The sequence below is a fragment of the Perca flavescens genome, chromosome 13, assembly GCF_004354835.1.
Source record: "Perca flavescens isolate YP-PL-M2 chromosome 13, PFLA_1.0, whole genome shotgun sequence".
NCBI lineage: Eukaryota > Metazoa > Chordata > Actinopteri > Perciformes > Percidae > Perca > Perca flavescens.
Window position 1 is genome coordinate 11,692,282 of NC_041343.1, and position 17,032 is coordinate 11,709,313.

At 40.1% G+C, this 17,032-nt stretch overlaps 1 protein-coding gene across 2 annotated transcripts in view; it reads right to left on the bottom strand.

The window, feature by feature from the left end:
• LOC114566415 (roundabout homolog 1) overlaps positions 1 to 17,032 on the bottom strand; it is a 92,578-nt gene that overhangs the window by 21,021 nt on the left and 54,525 nt on the right. For both annotated transcript variants that reach the window (XM_028594846.1, XM_028594847.1), the window contains one exon: positions 2,664 to 2,821. In XM_028594846.1, the coding sequence (XP_028450647.1) occupies positions 2,664 to 2,821 (158 nt within the window). The remainder of the gene's footprint in view (positions 1 to 2,663; positions 2,822 to 17,032) is intronic.

Sequence of the window (17,032 nt, forward strand, 5' to 3'; positions counted from 1 at the left end):
ACACACACACACACACAACAAAGAGGTGAAAAATATATGCCCTCCATACTGTTTTCATTCTTTTCATATCCTATCCACCAGACGCCCCCACACTAGCTGTCTTTATTGTGCTACTGCACTGATATTCTGTAGCTCCTCAGTGCAAGATGTCCTGTAGTGAGCAGGCATGATACTATCGCCAAGGCCATTCCCTGCACCCAGACATCAGAAACCTTCACCCAGCCATTCATTTAAACTTTCAGCCTACTCACACTAAAAAATGGACTGGATCTATTCATATATGCCTGCTAGAGACACGCAGCCTGTGATGGCACTGCTCTGTTATTCCTTAACAGAGGTCAGAGGTTAAGGCTGCCTACAGTGCTGCGTCTATGAAGCAGGCAGTGGATTCAGCGGCATGCCAGACAGCACCTGGCTTGGTGAGTACTCTCCATAGAATGCATCATTAAATTGCTGCTGCAGAGATGACACCAACAGCCTTTCATTTATGAGCGAGCCTCCTCCAGGCTTACCTTCCAACACAAATAGCTTATACTCTACACCAAATAAATCACAACTAAGAGTGGCCTAACTATGGCTGACATTCTAAATGTGTTGCAAATAATGTGGTTTGAAGAGGAAGATTCAACAGACGGTTGTATGCCTTGTGGTTCTATGTACTTTTCATACACAATGGCAACCACTAGTAATCACAAGGAGCAAGTGGGGGAATTTAGGAACTGGTATTGCAGATTCAGCCATTCCTGTCAGTATCCAATAGATTGGTTTGGATACTTGGACTCAAATTAGAGTAAATGCAAAATATTTGACTAAAAAAAAAGAAAATTGCACCATTGCATTCACTAACAGGGGTGTTTATACTGCCATTAATGACAAATGACATCATTGTTGGAATCCTAGAAAGTAAGACAAACAGTAACAGTATTTTACAGTATGTTATTGGACCAAAACTAGATGCATGAATTTAGCCGTTTATTTATTTCGTAATATCGTTTTTGTGTCTTATTTGCACATGATAGATAATTGCATGAATTCAAAACAGTGAATTTACATTAATAATGGCTGTATGGTACAGCGGGCAAATATAAAATAGGGGAACCTATGACATGTAGACATATAATAAAGGATTACTTGAATGTCAGTGGATAAATGTATAATTGGCTCATAATCTTTCCCATACTGCAGTGTTCCATTTCATTAAGTAAGCAATTTGTTTTTTATTAAATGCATAACCATATTAAAATCAGGTGACTAAGGTTACCCAGTTGAACCCTGGATAAAGTTTCTTAGATTCATCAGACATCTGTGGGCACATGGACTGCTGAGTCTGTGTAATAACTGTCTCCTGATGAACCAATATCAAATTTTGTGGCAACGTTATGATGCCAGTAAAGTATTCCTAAAGGACTGCAAAGATGATCTAGTTCAAACCAATGCCATTGATTAATGTTATAGTTGTGTAGTGCAACTGTTTGCTCTAAATACTGCTGCACTAGTAACTTTAGCAGCTGGTTAAAGAGCAGACCAAGAGCTTTTTTATTTCCTGGACTGACCGCTCCTCGTTTTTAGCAGCAATTCCATTGCTAAGAAATCCAAATGTGGTTTGTCGCTCCTCCATCTCGGACACTGAAACCTCAGCTTTCATTTCTGCTCTTTCTTCTTCACATAGCCTTACATGCCCTTAAGGCACACACATTCTGAAGCTGCTTATAGTGTGATTTACATGTTTTTTTTTCTGTATAAGGGCGCTTTGCTTTTTTAATATTAAAATCAATTTATCAACCTTTTCCCTGTGTGAGTCTTTCTAAAAATCTAAAACTCACAACTTTATCTACATATCAGTATTAATAAATGATGGTCCAGGCTACAAGGTGAAGACTCAAATAGATGGAAAGTAGCCATGACTTGTGGTGGACTCCTTTGGTCTCTGTACAGTAAGTGATGTCTTTGAGTGAACTCTCATGGCAAAGACATATTTCCATATAGAGAAGATGATTAGACAGGCACGCAGAAAGTACAAAGCAAAAAGCAGCCTTTGTATTTCCCTCAGAGGAGCCTCCCCTTGGCTCTGATCCATGCCTCTCCTTAAATCAGAGATAGCTGCTCTGTCCATCACAGTCCCCCAGAGAGACTCTACCTGTCACTCCACACTAACATGAGCTTTGAATTTGCTCTTGTGTGTCCCCAGGAGTATGCAAAGACATTCAAATAAACAAATCAACACAAACACATCTGCTGAAACCTAGTTCTATTCTTGAGTTAAAGGAAGGAGAAGCCTGTTCTTGCTGGCCTGACCAATCACACACTTCTGGGTTTGAAATCAGCTCAGTGGATACACGAAACATGAAGAGAACATCACTGCTGTGTACTGTACACCACATGACAACTTAATATAGAAGATTAATGACAGCTGTAGCTCATATAACAACACTTACTAGTGACCGTTCTTGCAGCATAATCCAAATGTCATGAGGCATTATGATTAATAGTATCTCACAGTAATGTTTTGTATCATATGGATGTATCAATTGGTAATCAATGTTTTATCTAACTGACTGACTCTAACATGAGGGTAAGTAATGACAACATTTCAATTCTGTGTGAACCACTCCTTAAAGGTCAGAATGATGTGTAATGGTTAAGGTTAAGGTGGTATCTCTTACTGTGATGCGTTCATCTCTGTCATCTAAGTTGGTACCATCTCTCCTCCAGGAGATGGTGGGTTCAGGGTGCCCACGAGGTGGTTGGCACTCCAGCACAGCTGGCTCCCCCACTGCGACCATAACGTCCACTGGGTTCTGTCTGAAGTCATCGCGTAAAACTGGAAAACACACAGAAAAGCCCAACAGTCAATAAAGTGGAATTTAATAATGTTTGACTACAATTTGACAATGACATTACAATGTTTGTTCATACTGTTGGTGCCTTTAAATGGGGTTGTACTTATTGTGTCAGTGAGTAGAGTTTATTTAATAATAATAACGATGTGGTATTCACTGCTTTCACAAGTGGGAATTTTATTTTTTTTATTTTATTTATTTATTTGAAAGAAAAAGGGGACAATACATATTAATGAACATTTTCACAAATGTAAATATGCCAGATTATAGCCTTAGGCTAATTTCCATCTGCAGACCCCCTGGCAGGTTGGTGTTACACACAAATTAATGAATACATACAAAGACACTATATGCAGACTATATACAAAGGGACAAGGACAAGAACAGTGATCACATCATGTTAAAACAAACAACAACAACAAGAGTGGACAACAAGGGACATATAGAAAACAGGAAAGCATCGACTATAGTGAACAAACCACAATTTGAAAGCACTGAGTTCAGAAGTTGTGACATACTGTACTGTATGCTGATGTCTTTAAAAATGTCAGAGCCCAGGGAAATTGCTTTTCATTAATAACTTCCTTTCAGTTGTCTACCCTTTTCTTGTTCCTAGCATGAAATGCACAAAACACAAAATGATCCCCACTTTTATAAGGGGAACAAGGCCATATTTTCAGTCACCTAGCAACAGCATTCTTAAGACTTCTTGAACCATGTAAAAAATATGACCTTTGGAGTTCCATTTGAAGGAAGCATAATAAAAGGTTGTTTGCTAGCTCTGTCAATCACACATTTTAAGAGCAGCACACCAACTCTTGCCCAAAATACTTTCATTGTGATGAGTTGTTATTATATCTATATGATTTATACGATCCATGTAAATCACCACTATATATATATATAGAGAGAGAGAGAGAGAGAGAGAGAGAGAGAGAGAGAGAGAGAGAGAGAGAGAGAGAGAGAGAGATAATATGTATATAACAGACACAATCTGCAAGGATTCCTCATGGGATTACTCCCTTACTCAAACCGGGGAAAAGGTCTATAAGGTCTATTGAGGCAAGTTGCTGAGAAAGCTGCAAAGCACACTCGCATCCACTGCAAAAAGAGTGTGATTTCTGTCGGCCACAGGCCCCTCATTCCTGTCTCAACCATAGACTGTATAGAAATGTCTCCACTGTAAAGCCTCAAGCTCTGAACAGCACGAGGAGGAGCACATTTCTGATGAGCAGCAAGCAGTGGTGGAAGAATTATTCAGGTCCTTTATTTAAGTGAAAGTACAAATACCACAGCCTTAAAAAACCTTTACAAGTAAAAGTCCTGCATTCAAAATGTTACTTTAGTAAATGTATTATCAACTAAATGTACTTGAACTATCAACAAAAAAAGTACCCATTATGCAGAATGGCTTCTTTATTACGGAATATTCTATTATACATCATTTATCATTAATGAATACATGTAAGATTATTTTAGTGAGGCAGGTCATCAATATGGAGCCAATTTAACATACTTTGTATACTACTGGGTGGATCAGTAGTGTATTACTGCATCATATCATATTTATACATCATGTTTTTATATGTAAATAGTAACTATATGTGTCACATAAACGTGGTGCAGTACAAAGTATATGTTGATCTGGGGCGGCCTCTAGCTCACCCAGTAAGAGCGTTTGCCCCATGTTGGCTGAGTCCTGCAGTGGTGCGGGTTTGAATCCAACGTGCTGCCCTTTGCTGCATGTCATCCCCCATCTCTCTCCCCCTTTCATGTCTATCCACTGTCACTACTACTAATAAAGGGAAAAGCCCCCGAAAAAATCTTAAAAAAAAATATATATATATATATATATATATATATATATATATATATATACATTGATCTGAGATGTAGTGGAGTAGAAGTATAAAGTTGCAGAAATTTGAATACTCAAGTAAAGTACAAATACGTCAAAATTGTACAGTGCTTGAGTAAATGTACTTAGTTACATTCCACCACTGGTGGCAAGGGATTCTAAAATACTTAAATGTGTTGAAACAAAATCAACCAGAATAATGTCAGAGCTTTAAACTGTAGTATGGGACTATCATTTGCAAGATTACAGCTAAAAAGAAAGTGGAATTGGGGTGTGTAAAAGAGAAAGGGGTACATCATAAATGAAAACAACCCTTTGTTTTACACAACGGAAAAGTTCTGCTCCTGATGAGGGGAACAACATGTGCTAATGTAGACGCCTGTGCACGAGTGACTGCTGTTAACCATTCCCAGTCTTAAATTACAGAGGGGGGCTTAGAACCTGAACAAGCCAAGGAAGCTGAGCCAACATGGAGAGAGCAGAACTCAGTCGAGCTGGGTTGGGGGGAAAAGACAGGAAACAATGAGGAAAAGGCATAATGACTCCCAGATGGCGGCAACTCGTTCACCTCTGGCCACAGATTTGTACATAACACTGGACAAGCAGGCTAGAGACGCCTGATGGGTACCGTGGATAGGGGAGAACAAATTGGGATGACCTTCTAATTGGAGGCATTTTTGGCCCCCGCACTTTTTTGAGCTCCACTCTGCTGCTCTGCCCCTCTGAACCTCTGAGCAGGGTTGCAACTGGATGACTGCAGTTGACTGAGTGCTGATGGGAAACAGCTGTCTGACGACCCCTCCCCACTACTACCACCACCACCACCAACACCAGCCTGTCACATGATAAAAGGCATTCCTCGTGGGACACAAAAACACGGTTGAGGTTACCAGAGACAGGAAGAAAGTGAGACCATCCCAATTGTGTGTACAGTGTATGTGTGTGTGTGTACGGTTATTGTGTTTGTGTGTGTGCATGTTGATTAATTGACTGATACTATCTTATAAGTCCTATAGCAATCCGGTTACACATCTGTTTTTACTATCGTGTGAGGTCCAAATGTCTCCGTAGGATCTGTAAGCCTGGACTATTTCCTCAAACCCCTTTGTTAAAGATTTCTTTTTGGTGATAACGCCAGAGTTAGTTTAAGACATAAGGCGAGGAGGGATAAGGGTTAAAAGCAGAGGAAGCTTATGAAAGTTAGAGAAGAATGTTCTCATAAGTGTGCATGTTTTTGTGTGTACAGTATGTGGGCAATGAAAAATTGGCCCGTTTGTGCATGTTATACTATTGTGCTGGGTAAGCACACAAATAATCTGCAACATGTGCTTGTAAAACTGACTGTTTATATTCTCAGGAGGGAAAATGTATCTGCTTATTAAGATATAATAAGAAATTATGCATGCCCAAGTAAAAACCATGCAAGCATACACAAATTTAAGCCCTATGATTCTCAAAACCTAAGACTGTTGTCTTATCTACAGTTTCTCGACATTCTGGAATTCCCTTTCTTGTCATCTATTAGTTCCACATAAGTTCTTCTTATCAGTAAACATATCATGACATGTCTACTCTCTAGGAGTGATGGTGCTGACACCGCTGTCCAACCCAAAATCGCTTGAGAAAGTGGCCTTTGCAAAACCAGGCTCCATTGACGGTGAGAACGAGGAAAAACATGTGCTGGATGGGTATATTAAATGTTGCAGGCTGATTAAGAAAATGTGGACATCCTGCAATGACTGCCCTGATTTTAGGGAGGTTGAAGAAGAGGACAATCACCACAAATTAAACCCCTCTTTCTTACCTCTGCGATAAAAACACAGACATCATTTTCTTCTCAGCACGCTTTGATTGTCAAATGATTAATATTTCTCCTGTATCTCCCTGTCTGCTTCAAAAACTTCAACTTAATATTTGACTTCACTTTCATCTTTCCATTTTTCTCTTTCACTCTTGCGTCTGTATTTTAAGGCTTTGTATGCTATCATGTTTTGTTATTCTCAAATCATGTTTTTTTTTTTTACTTCACAAGTTGCACCACATGAATTTCACAGGTTTTTGAAGCCGTTCATAGCATGTCTGGCTTCGAACAGTGAAACCCACCTCTGAAGCCTACCCAGCTTGCCTGTTTAGCTAGAGCTTTGCACCTCTCACTGTCTTCTTTTCACCCTTCATCTGATCCCTCCTGATGAGAATCTCATAGCCCACTTCAAAGCATCTGCCTTTGGCCTCACTACCCTGGATCTGACAGTGTCTGACTTGTTGTTAGTCCTCTGGAGCCTGAGCCATAGCTTGAAAGGCCTACTGCAGCCGAGCTCCAATAATCCTCTTTGCAGAGTCCAACTGGACCAAAGAGGAACCCAATCTAACCCAACAGACGGGGTAGCATGGGGCACACACAGTAACCATATCACACTGCATCATCACTGCATGAGACAGCCAGAGGCACCTTTTGTCACCACAGTCAGAACTAGCCCTCCTTTGTTACTCCATTTTGTATTCAACATGCTTTTATATACTGCACATGCAGCTGTACAACTATTTTGGTACAGCACTCATTTGCATGTCCCAAAGTCAACATCAACATTACTGCAAGGCACAGACTGTTTTATATCAGTTATAGCTTTGCCAAAGAAGGACAGCAGCTGTGCATACTTCTGCTTCCAACTCGTATTATAGTGCAGGAATACAATTAGCAATCAGCTTTATACAAATGACTTTTGAGAGACTACAGCCAGATTTGAGGTTTTTATGAAGAAGAAAGTACAACACTTTGGCATTTCCACATCATTAATTTGATGTGTTTTATATTTTTTTATGTTTCATAATTTTTCAGACTCTTCATATAACAAAAAACGGACGCAGAACACAAATGAAAGAAAGGAAACATGCCATTGCATTGCATGTAAGTCACTGCTGACTCCAGGAATTGAATATTAAGAATGAAAGATTTTTTACAATCAGCAGGGTCTGAGCTTGATAAGCATAATTAGTTGCCAACTGTATAATACATAGTTTTCTTTGTGAGAGAATAATAATAATAATAATAATAATAATACATAAGTTTTACATAGCGCTTTACATGGAACTCAAAGATGCTTTACAAACAAAAGAAAGAAAGAAACAAACAAACAAACAAACAAACAAACAAGATAAGTAAATTATGGATAGTTTTTTATAGTTGTTCAGTGAGTCCAAGTTTCTGATGTGGATGGGGAGTGAGTTCCAGAGGGTGGGGCAGCTATTGCAAAGGCTCAAAGGTATCAAAAATGATACCAAGATTTCAGTGAGGTGTTGACTGTATGTCCAGCGATGGAGAGAGCGAAATCTTGGGAGGAGGCGAGTAGTGATTTTGGACCAATGATGATGATGATGATTTGTTGTAGTTGAGTTTAAGGAAATTGGCAGTCCTCCAGGTTTTTAGGAATGAAATGGATGGAACCTTCACCTTCTCAATATTCATTAAACAGAAATAAAATTCCAGTAAAATGGAATAAAATGTCAGAAATACCGTAAAGATGACTACCACACGTTACCAGAGGATTACATTTTTTTTAGTTAAATAAAAAACAAACCCCAAATTTGAAAAGCTAAATATCTGACTGTTTTAACGTAATACAAGACATAAACAGTAAAAAGGGAATGTCACTGATTGAATGCCATTTAACGGACACTCTATTTCACTTTTAAATTCATCGTAAGCCCATGAATTATTAATCAGTGACTTAGTACACACTGGCCTCCTCTAAATGGTTAAATGTTGAGGGGAGAAAAATGAAGGTTTAATAAAATGCTACCTAGAACATATATACATGTATTATAATATAAATCTATGGGACTGCCCATATATACTCGTTATTCCTTAAATATTGTAGGCACAGTGTGACTATTTTTCTTAGACGTCATCAGACCATGTCAGTGATATGTAAATACTAAAATGGAAAAAGGCAGAGGCAGAGGCTGGAATTATGGTTCCTTCTCTATTCCATGGCACTCTGGACTGAGACCGCACTAAAACACATTATTCCAAGAGTAAGTAATAATAAGTAAAAATAAGTACTGGCATCTATTACACTGTCCTGAAGTCTTAATGTGTCCCAGTGCTTAAAAACATTCATTTCAGCCTAAATACAAACCAGCCTTCTTTGACTAAAATACCCCAGAGCACTGACTTGAAAATATATAAATATAATAAATACCCAAAGCTAGCCTTAAAAATACAGCTATCGTCCAACCCCAGCAGATATGAAATCCTTGACTTTTCTACCTAAAGCTAGCCTTAAAAATACAACTATCATCCAAACCCAGCAGATATAAAATCCTTGACTTTTCTCACAATCTATCTCGTGACCTCTCCCTACCCCCTACCTTTCTAATTATATCTATCTCCCCCCTTCTCCTCCTCCACCACCTCCTACTCTTCTTCTCCTCCTTGCTCTTACAGAGATGTAGTCTGGAGAGACAGAAAGCTGCAGGAGAAACAGCTGCTCCACAGAAACAAACAATATGTGCGGCTCATGAACTGTAGCTGGTCAGATAGATCGAAAAAAGAGACAGACACACATACACTCACACAGGAGGCCCAGTGGGCCCTGTATCCCTTTGCAAGCACATATCAAAGCCAATAGTATAATATGAACTGCAACCAAGCAAATCCAATAAAAAAGACAGTCCCGCACATACAAATTAGAATACATGCATTAGCTCAGTTTCATACCTATGCCACACGAGATTTGTGGAATACACACTTGCATCCAGAAGACACCGCACACTGCTTATGAAGCAAACAAAAAACCCTTGTCTGTCCTCCCCAAGTTCCCCTATTTGAATTTCATTTTCTGCACAGAAATCATTACACACAAAAGTCCCAGGGCAAACATGTCTTTTTTGCATGCAAGGCCATAAATCTATCTTATGTTTGGCAAGCCAATTAACTGAACATAGGGGCTCACTTACCGAGATAAAGCTCCCGGTAATAATATTTGTTGGGCCAAATATTACACTTTCTCTCTTAGACTCAAATAGCCTACCACCGTGTATAGCTCTGTAATGGCCATGGCAGTAGCTCCATACACATCTTCATGTCAGACGTGTTAGGTTGATGCTGACCCAAAGTTGATTTGTAACAGAACTTTATTTAGTTTTATTTTGCACATACCATCATGTTTATCTCATGCTGTCTTGTGACAATTGTCATTTTGTCACTACCCATTTCTCCTCTTCTTCAACCCTTATACCCATTAGCATATAGAAAGACATATATATATATATATATATATATATATATATATATATATATATATATATATATAACGTTTTGCACTAGGAAAAAACACAATGACAAAAGATAAAGGCAGAGGAAAGTGGGAAGAAATTGATGGTACATGTGCAATGGACATACACACAACCTATTAAGAGGCACTGCATTCTGACAGGGGGTTTATGGGTACAATGATGCCGTGTGAGTGTGTGTGTGTAAGGATGGATGCACCGGTTCATCAGTTCTCTCGGATGTTCTGACACTCTAATCCTGTTGATGTACGTGCAGAACATATCACTCGTGAGGGGCACACATTAAAACCAGCTAAAAGGATTGTGTAACCTCCATATTAATCTCTTCCAATCATCCTATGCTTCTGTAAGAAGGGAGACAGGAGAAAAAGAATGACGAAAAAGCGGTGCTGAGAATGAAGGAGAGGGCAGATACAGAGAGACAGATGAACATGAAGCAGCTTAGGATAATTAGTGGCAGAAGAGCTAGGTGAAACAGCTCTAATGGGGTTAGGTAAATTGTCAATCAAAGAAAAGTGGAAAAGGTTGACTCACAGTTCCTGTTGTTGCCTAAACCATCTTGTTTTCTCTCACTTGCCTTATGACAAAAACAAAACACTAAATAAGTTCCCAGGGTGATGATCAGATTTCTATTATGACTAGTTTTAACACAGGTGCTGGAACAGCATTAAACCAAAACCAGTAGCAAATACTGAATCCTTAGAGAATCAAATGAGAAAGATAAATACAGGGGTACAGACAATTACATTGTTACATTGAAGAATGAGAAACGTGCTGTAGATGTTTTTAAGAGCTGTGGAAAATGGTATCAACGTCAGGCTTTGTGAGAGGCTGAAAGAGAATTAAGGGCTAATGAAATACAGGCCGACAAGTTGTTACATATGCTCAGCCTTTGTTTATGGGATACATAGTGTTTTTATTGAAAACATTCCCACTCATAACTTATGCTCATTTACTCTGGAGCAGACAACTTAAAGCAAGTCCACTTTGCCTGTGAAGCTCTGACATTGAGACCAAATAGTACATTACACTGGACAAACCTGCTATATAGTAAACTGTCATTTTTGAAAGTTGGAAAATAGCAAAGACCACACTGATCCCAAAGTGTAATGCTACTTAATTGCTATGATTCAACATTGTTGTTGCCTTCTGTACAGAAGCCCAGTGTCATACCAATGTGAATAATGATAAGCCTGACTATGGTAAGTAGTACAGGGATCAGACTGCTAAATGTCAACCACCCGGACAAACTCAGCAGAGGATTACTTCTGCAAACCTCACAAATCCATTAAAAACTCTCTGGATATCAGAAATAATAATAATAATAATAATAATAATAATAATAATAATAATAATAATAATAATAATAATAATAATAATAAAAATATATATATATATATATATATATATATAAATAACAATTAACCAATTTACCACGTCAGGATTACGGCTCTGACTAACTCCGGATTTCCACTGAATGCAGAACGGCTGCGGACCGGCTCCGCTGCGTGTCGGCTGCATGCTCCGCTGTCTGTCAATACCCACCAGATCCGCATTTGTTGCGGCACAGCTGTGGCCACGACTGACGGCTGTAGTCACAAGGACCCACGAGATCTCACGAATTCAGGAAGAACAGAACCATAAAACCAACACAGTTTGTTTCCATCCAGAGGAGTAGAGGGGAAACAACTCTGTGCTGTGTTTTCGAGGTGTAGTAGCAGGGAAATATGATCCGCCGTGAGCACGGTGTATTTTATCTTGAAAATTTACCGGATGTTTATTTTGTTTCTGTGCGCGACTTCCTGTCCCACACTATCTACCGTGTGCTGAATTGCTGTGGAGCTCTCCGGCGTCCGGCAAAAATAGAAGCTCTGCGTATCCGCTCCGGAGGGCTGCAGATCGCCGGAGCTGGAACGCAGTCGGAACGCAGCCGTTCTGCAGCCAGTGGAAATACACACACTGACTTTAATGGAAACCTAATGACTCCACCGCCGTTCCGCAGCCGTTATGCAGCCGGTGGAAACTGGGGGTTACTGGATGAAAGTTAACCTTATCATTATGCAACATCAACATATAATTTTAATACAAGCTATCCTGACATCATACCTATGTGTTTTCTGCCACTGGGCTGAAGGCGGAACCTCACTGGTTTGTAAAAGCCCCCTATACCTGTGGGGGTTTATACAAGTGGACTACTAGTTGTTCCTACAATAATTTGCTTACAATGTAATAAATTGGGTTATAGCATCTCAACTATCTATTACTTCACATTTCTGACAATCAACAATGACAGGCTTCCATGCTACATGTACGTGGGCAATTGTTGCATTTATTATGTTTTAACCAATCACAGTCGTCTTGGGCGGTGCTAAGCACCGGATAAAAGCAGCAGTACCGCTTGTTTTGGTGGAACATGTGTACGTTCAAAAGTTGTTGCAACAGAAAACTCAGATTGGACAGATAGTCTAGCTAGCTGTCTGAATTTACCCTGCAGAGATCTGAGAAAAGGTTAACCATAGTCATAAATTGACCGGAGTTTAAAATGCCAACACAAAGGAAGCCCAAGGCAATGGATATCCGGCCTAAATGAGTGAAATCCGGCGGATTTTCCGGCGGCAACGGAGCAATCCTGGAAGTGGAAAGTCAAGGATATAGACTGTTTTAACTGACCTGTATGTCACTGGAGTGTGGGAGCAAACCCACAGGGCACTTGTTAAATTGGCATCTCCTTAAATATGATTACTTTACAATAAAAGGAAAAATAAATTAAAAATAGTTGCTCTAAATAGTATTTGTCTTAAATTATTTCCTCTAGCATCAACTAAGTATACACAATCATTAAAATCCTCCAACATGCTAATCAATTTTAAGTAAATTAATTTAGCTAAGGCTTCACTATTTCATTAAACAAAAGCTTCAATTAAGAAAAATAAATGAACAGAAAGTATATCAGTGTCAGCCTGGTCTGTTCAATCAGTGCAAATGCCTTCCTCAGGGCACGCAATGCATGTGGAAGAATACGGTTCTCTAAAACGCGTTCACTGAAGATATCAAGTTGCCAACCTTTGAATCTTTCTGAAGTCTAAATCAAATGTGTATATGTGTGGGTGGAGTCTGCTTCTACCACCTTATTATTATTATTATTATAAATAGACGCTTTGTAAACCATGAACCAATGGCCATAAATTCATATGACCACCTATTGTTCCAAACCAAACAGGAATTCCGTCTGGTGTGATAATGGGAGGCGAAAGAGCAAACAACCGAGAATGCTAGGTGGATGGCACTAATGAGCGACAGGCAAGGGGACACGGAGAGGTGTGTGACAGGGTGTTGACAGTAGCCAGCTGAAATGACAATAGAGCATAAGCAAAACCTGGGGATTGTTGAACTCTAAGCACAATGACCTACATACTGAAATCTGTACTAACAATACCTCCCCATAGGGACCTCACCTCCTGCAAGGAGATGGCTTACCGTCTGGTCCTGTGGCTCACACGCCTTGCTTTATTACATTTAAGGCCTGTTCCAGGTGTGAGGCAATTCACTAACCGGTTTGTGATTCAAATCAAATAAAACCTCACAAAAAAAAAACAGTGACAACTATAAACGACACGTGAATCCTTTAGAAGGCAGGAAGTGCAATGAAAATGGGTACAAAACCAAATCAAGTCCTCTTCTTCTGAATAATGGAGAGAGCTGGAGGCAGTAGAAACGTGGCCCTTTCTCTCCAGGGCAAGAGTCCCTCACATAAAAGCAGAGAAAAGCCACACACACACACATGCACCACCCTTTAACCCTGTCATTAGTGTAATCCTGCATGAGAAGAGTAAATTGTCATGAATAAATCCACTTAGAAGCCAGTGAATTAAAGACTTTCACTTTGAGATGGTTGCATTACCATTTCAATAAGCGTGCCACACTGCAAAACGTTGGCAGTGTTTGACAGAGTAATTGGGAACATTAACGAGTAGATAAAATATGGTTAGCGGAGGGAAACGTGTATGTAAGTGTGTACGTGTGTGTCAATTACTTTTTTTGCACAGACGAAAAAAACACATTGCAAGATTTTTCCACTAATAAGGCCAATGAATCCCCCTGAAGGAGTGAGACTGGTGAGGAAGATGTTGCAGGCTTTGTTTGACAAAACAAAAGAAGTGGAAAGCAGACAGCAGTCAGACCTTGAGACAAATGTATTCCAGTATACTGGCCCAGGGAAACCTTTGTTTGAGCCGTATGACCTTAGCAATGGTGTTTGGAAACTCTCCTAGGGCTAGGTTGAGTTCTAAATAAGCAACTTCTATGAACTGTACACAAAAAGCAAAGAGGGGCAAACTTCAGGGTATGTGCAATTACACACTGCCAACAAAGCATAAATCTGAAGCTTAGTGGGCTGCTCTTTGTTTAATTTGAATCTACCCTAATTCCTACCTGGCCTTTGTTTGTGAAAGAAGACAAAGTGGGTAGAGGTAGAAATAATAAAGAGCAAAACCCAGGAGAGATGCTCCGAGGGAGGAGTGCACCCGGGTCACGAGGAGAGGCGATGTTGAGGAGGATGAGGAAGAGCTGGAGGTGGGGAGGGCGATGTATTGTAACAAAGAGAAAAGTGAGCAAGACAAAGACATTCAAGCATGGGTAGGAGTAGAGATACAGACACAAAGAAACAAAGAGCTACAGGGAATGTAACACTGAACGAGACGACACAACAGTCACTGCGATGTAATGTTTTTGTCTTCATGGCGAGGCTGGAGCCAAAATAGGCAAAGTTAGATCCAAACAAACACACACACACACACACACACACACACACACACACACACACACACACACACACACACACACACATGCAAATCACACACAATATGCTCACAGTTACAGCCATGTTCTGCATTCTAATGTACCCTAAGGTATCCTAGTGCTTCCCCTGCCATCAATCTAAGAGACAATTCTGGGCCCAGGAGAGAAAGAGGCTATGTTAGGTATGTAATGCTCTCCTGTGTGACAGAAGAAAAAAAAAGTGCCGGTACGATAAAAATTCAGACAGAGATACCAAGAATGATGGGCTTTTTTCACACAAATATCTGGGACCTACGGCATTATATTCCAAGCCATATTATGTGTATCTCAGGCATACAGTCTGCCGTGAAATACACAACATAACACAACAATTCCTTTATTCAACCAGGGAAAATTACATTATCGTGACGGTGAAAGATGCTGACAGTGCAGGTGCAGATTGTAAAATCACTTGTCCCCGAGGCGTGTATAGATGCTGCATTTGACACTGTCCTACACATTATTTCCTGATGGATTTGGCGATAGAGATGGAGTATAGAGGTATACAAAATATAATGGATGATTGGCCAAATTAGAGGCAAATAGTGCATCATGTCAGGTGTTTAATACAGATAATGATGTGTGCAGACGGAGGCAAATAGATGTGATAAGAACAGCACCACATTACCTCTACTCCAGTATGGATGGTATGAAACGACCATTCCTTTCAAGCATTTTGTCACCATAAACTTCAGAGGGGTTTCAGAAATGAAACAACTGATCACATCCATCTACAAATACATCATATGTGCTCTATTACTACTACTCTTTGGTACTTATAACCCCTTCAAGTCATGGAGACGCTAAAGACGGCTGATTTAGAGAGGGACCGGGAAGAGAAATGGAGAATAACGACAAGCTTGTTTGGTTTGGACCGAGCCGCATCAGGGAGGAATGAATGGAGAGAGAAATGAATGAGGGGTGAAAGATGAAACGTTAATGATCCCTCTGGGGAAATTGGGTCATTGCAGCAGCACAGAGAAGGGCATGGATAAGAACAGAACAAATGCAGGCTGTTGAAGATAATACAAGTATTTAAAACAAGATAAACATTAACAGATTATTCCACATATAACTACATGCAGTGGAAGGGTTCTTTTACAAATATAGATGTTAAACGTGTGTCAGAATGACATATAATTGAAAATGTCAGATGGGAGAACTTAGAAAGTAAAAACACGTGCAGAAATGTGCATTGTGAGTTGTTTAAATGATGAAAGACTGCAAATGGAGCAAATATTGCAGAGGAAGGGAAGCAGAGAGTGAAGAGAGAGAAGGGAGTGAGACCGGGAGGATTGTTCTGAAGCAGTCCCCAGCGCCTTTAATTGGTAGGAAACAAGAGGTCTCTGAATAAACACCCACCACACAAGAGAGCCAGGCTCATTTTTCCCCTCCTCGCGCTATCCTTCTTTTCTCCTGGGTAGTTTAACTGAAGGTAACTCTCAGTCACGCTCCGCTTTAGAGCTCTTCTTCCTCCTCCTTCTCTCTGCACTTCCCAGTCACTCGTCACCAGCCCCAGCTGTCTATCCTCCATCCTCTCCTGTGTATCGGTCTGTTGCTGGGACGACAAACTAAACACCGTCTCAAGATTTCCAAATATAACAACAAACTGCTCTCAGAGTGGCTACGATTCCCCCATGTCTGCACCTACCACTCTCCATCTCTCTTTTTTTTTTACTATCACTGCAGGCCTGTAGACTTGCCCTTACTTCTGCTTCTCAGTTTTCTCCCTAATTATCTCACGGAGGACGAGGTAGCCCCTACCATCCCCCACACCTCTACAGCCCAGCTATTGAGAGACCCTGATGAATAATTTCACGTTTCTCGAGCCTTCTCTTTCTCTCGTCCTCAAATTGATTATTGTACAGAAAGCACAGCTAAAAAAGCAGCCCACTGGGTAATTTGTCTTTCTGACGAGGAGAGTTCATGGCTAGGTATGGGGGAGGGAGAAGCAGAGGGCTCGAAATGATATGCAAAGCAAGAGGGAAAAACGTGATTATACGAAAAAATTGATATTGGATGCTACGCCTCGGTTTCGTCTCTGATAGCTCATTCCGTTTGATGTTGTGGTCAGAGGCACAATTCGGGAGAGTGGATATTTGCATGTGAAAATGTTCCTCAAAAAGTGAGCAAAGTGAGAGAGCTGCGTCCCTGAGAAGCATCTGTAATTACATGAAGCACATTTGGAAAATAAAGCTAATACAGC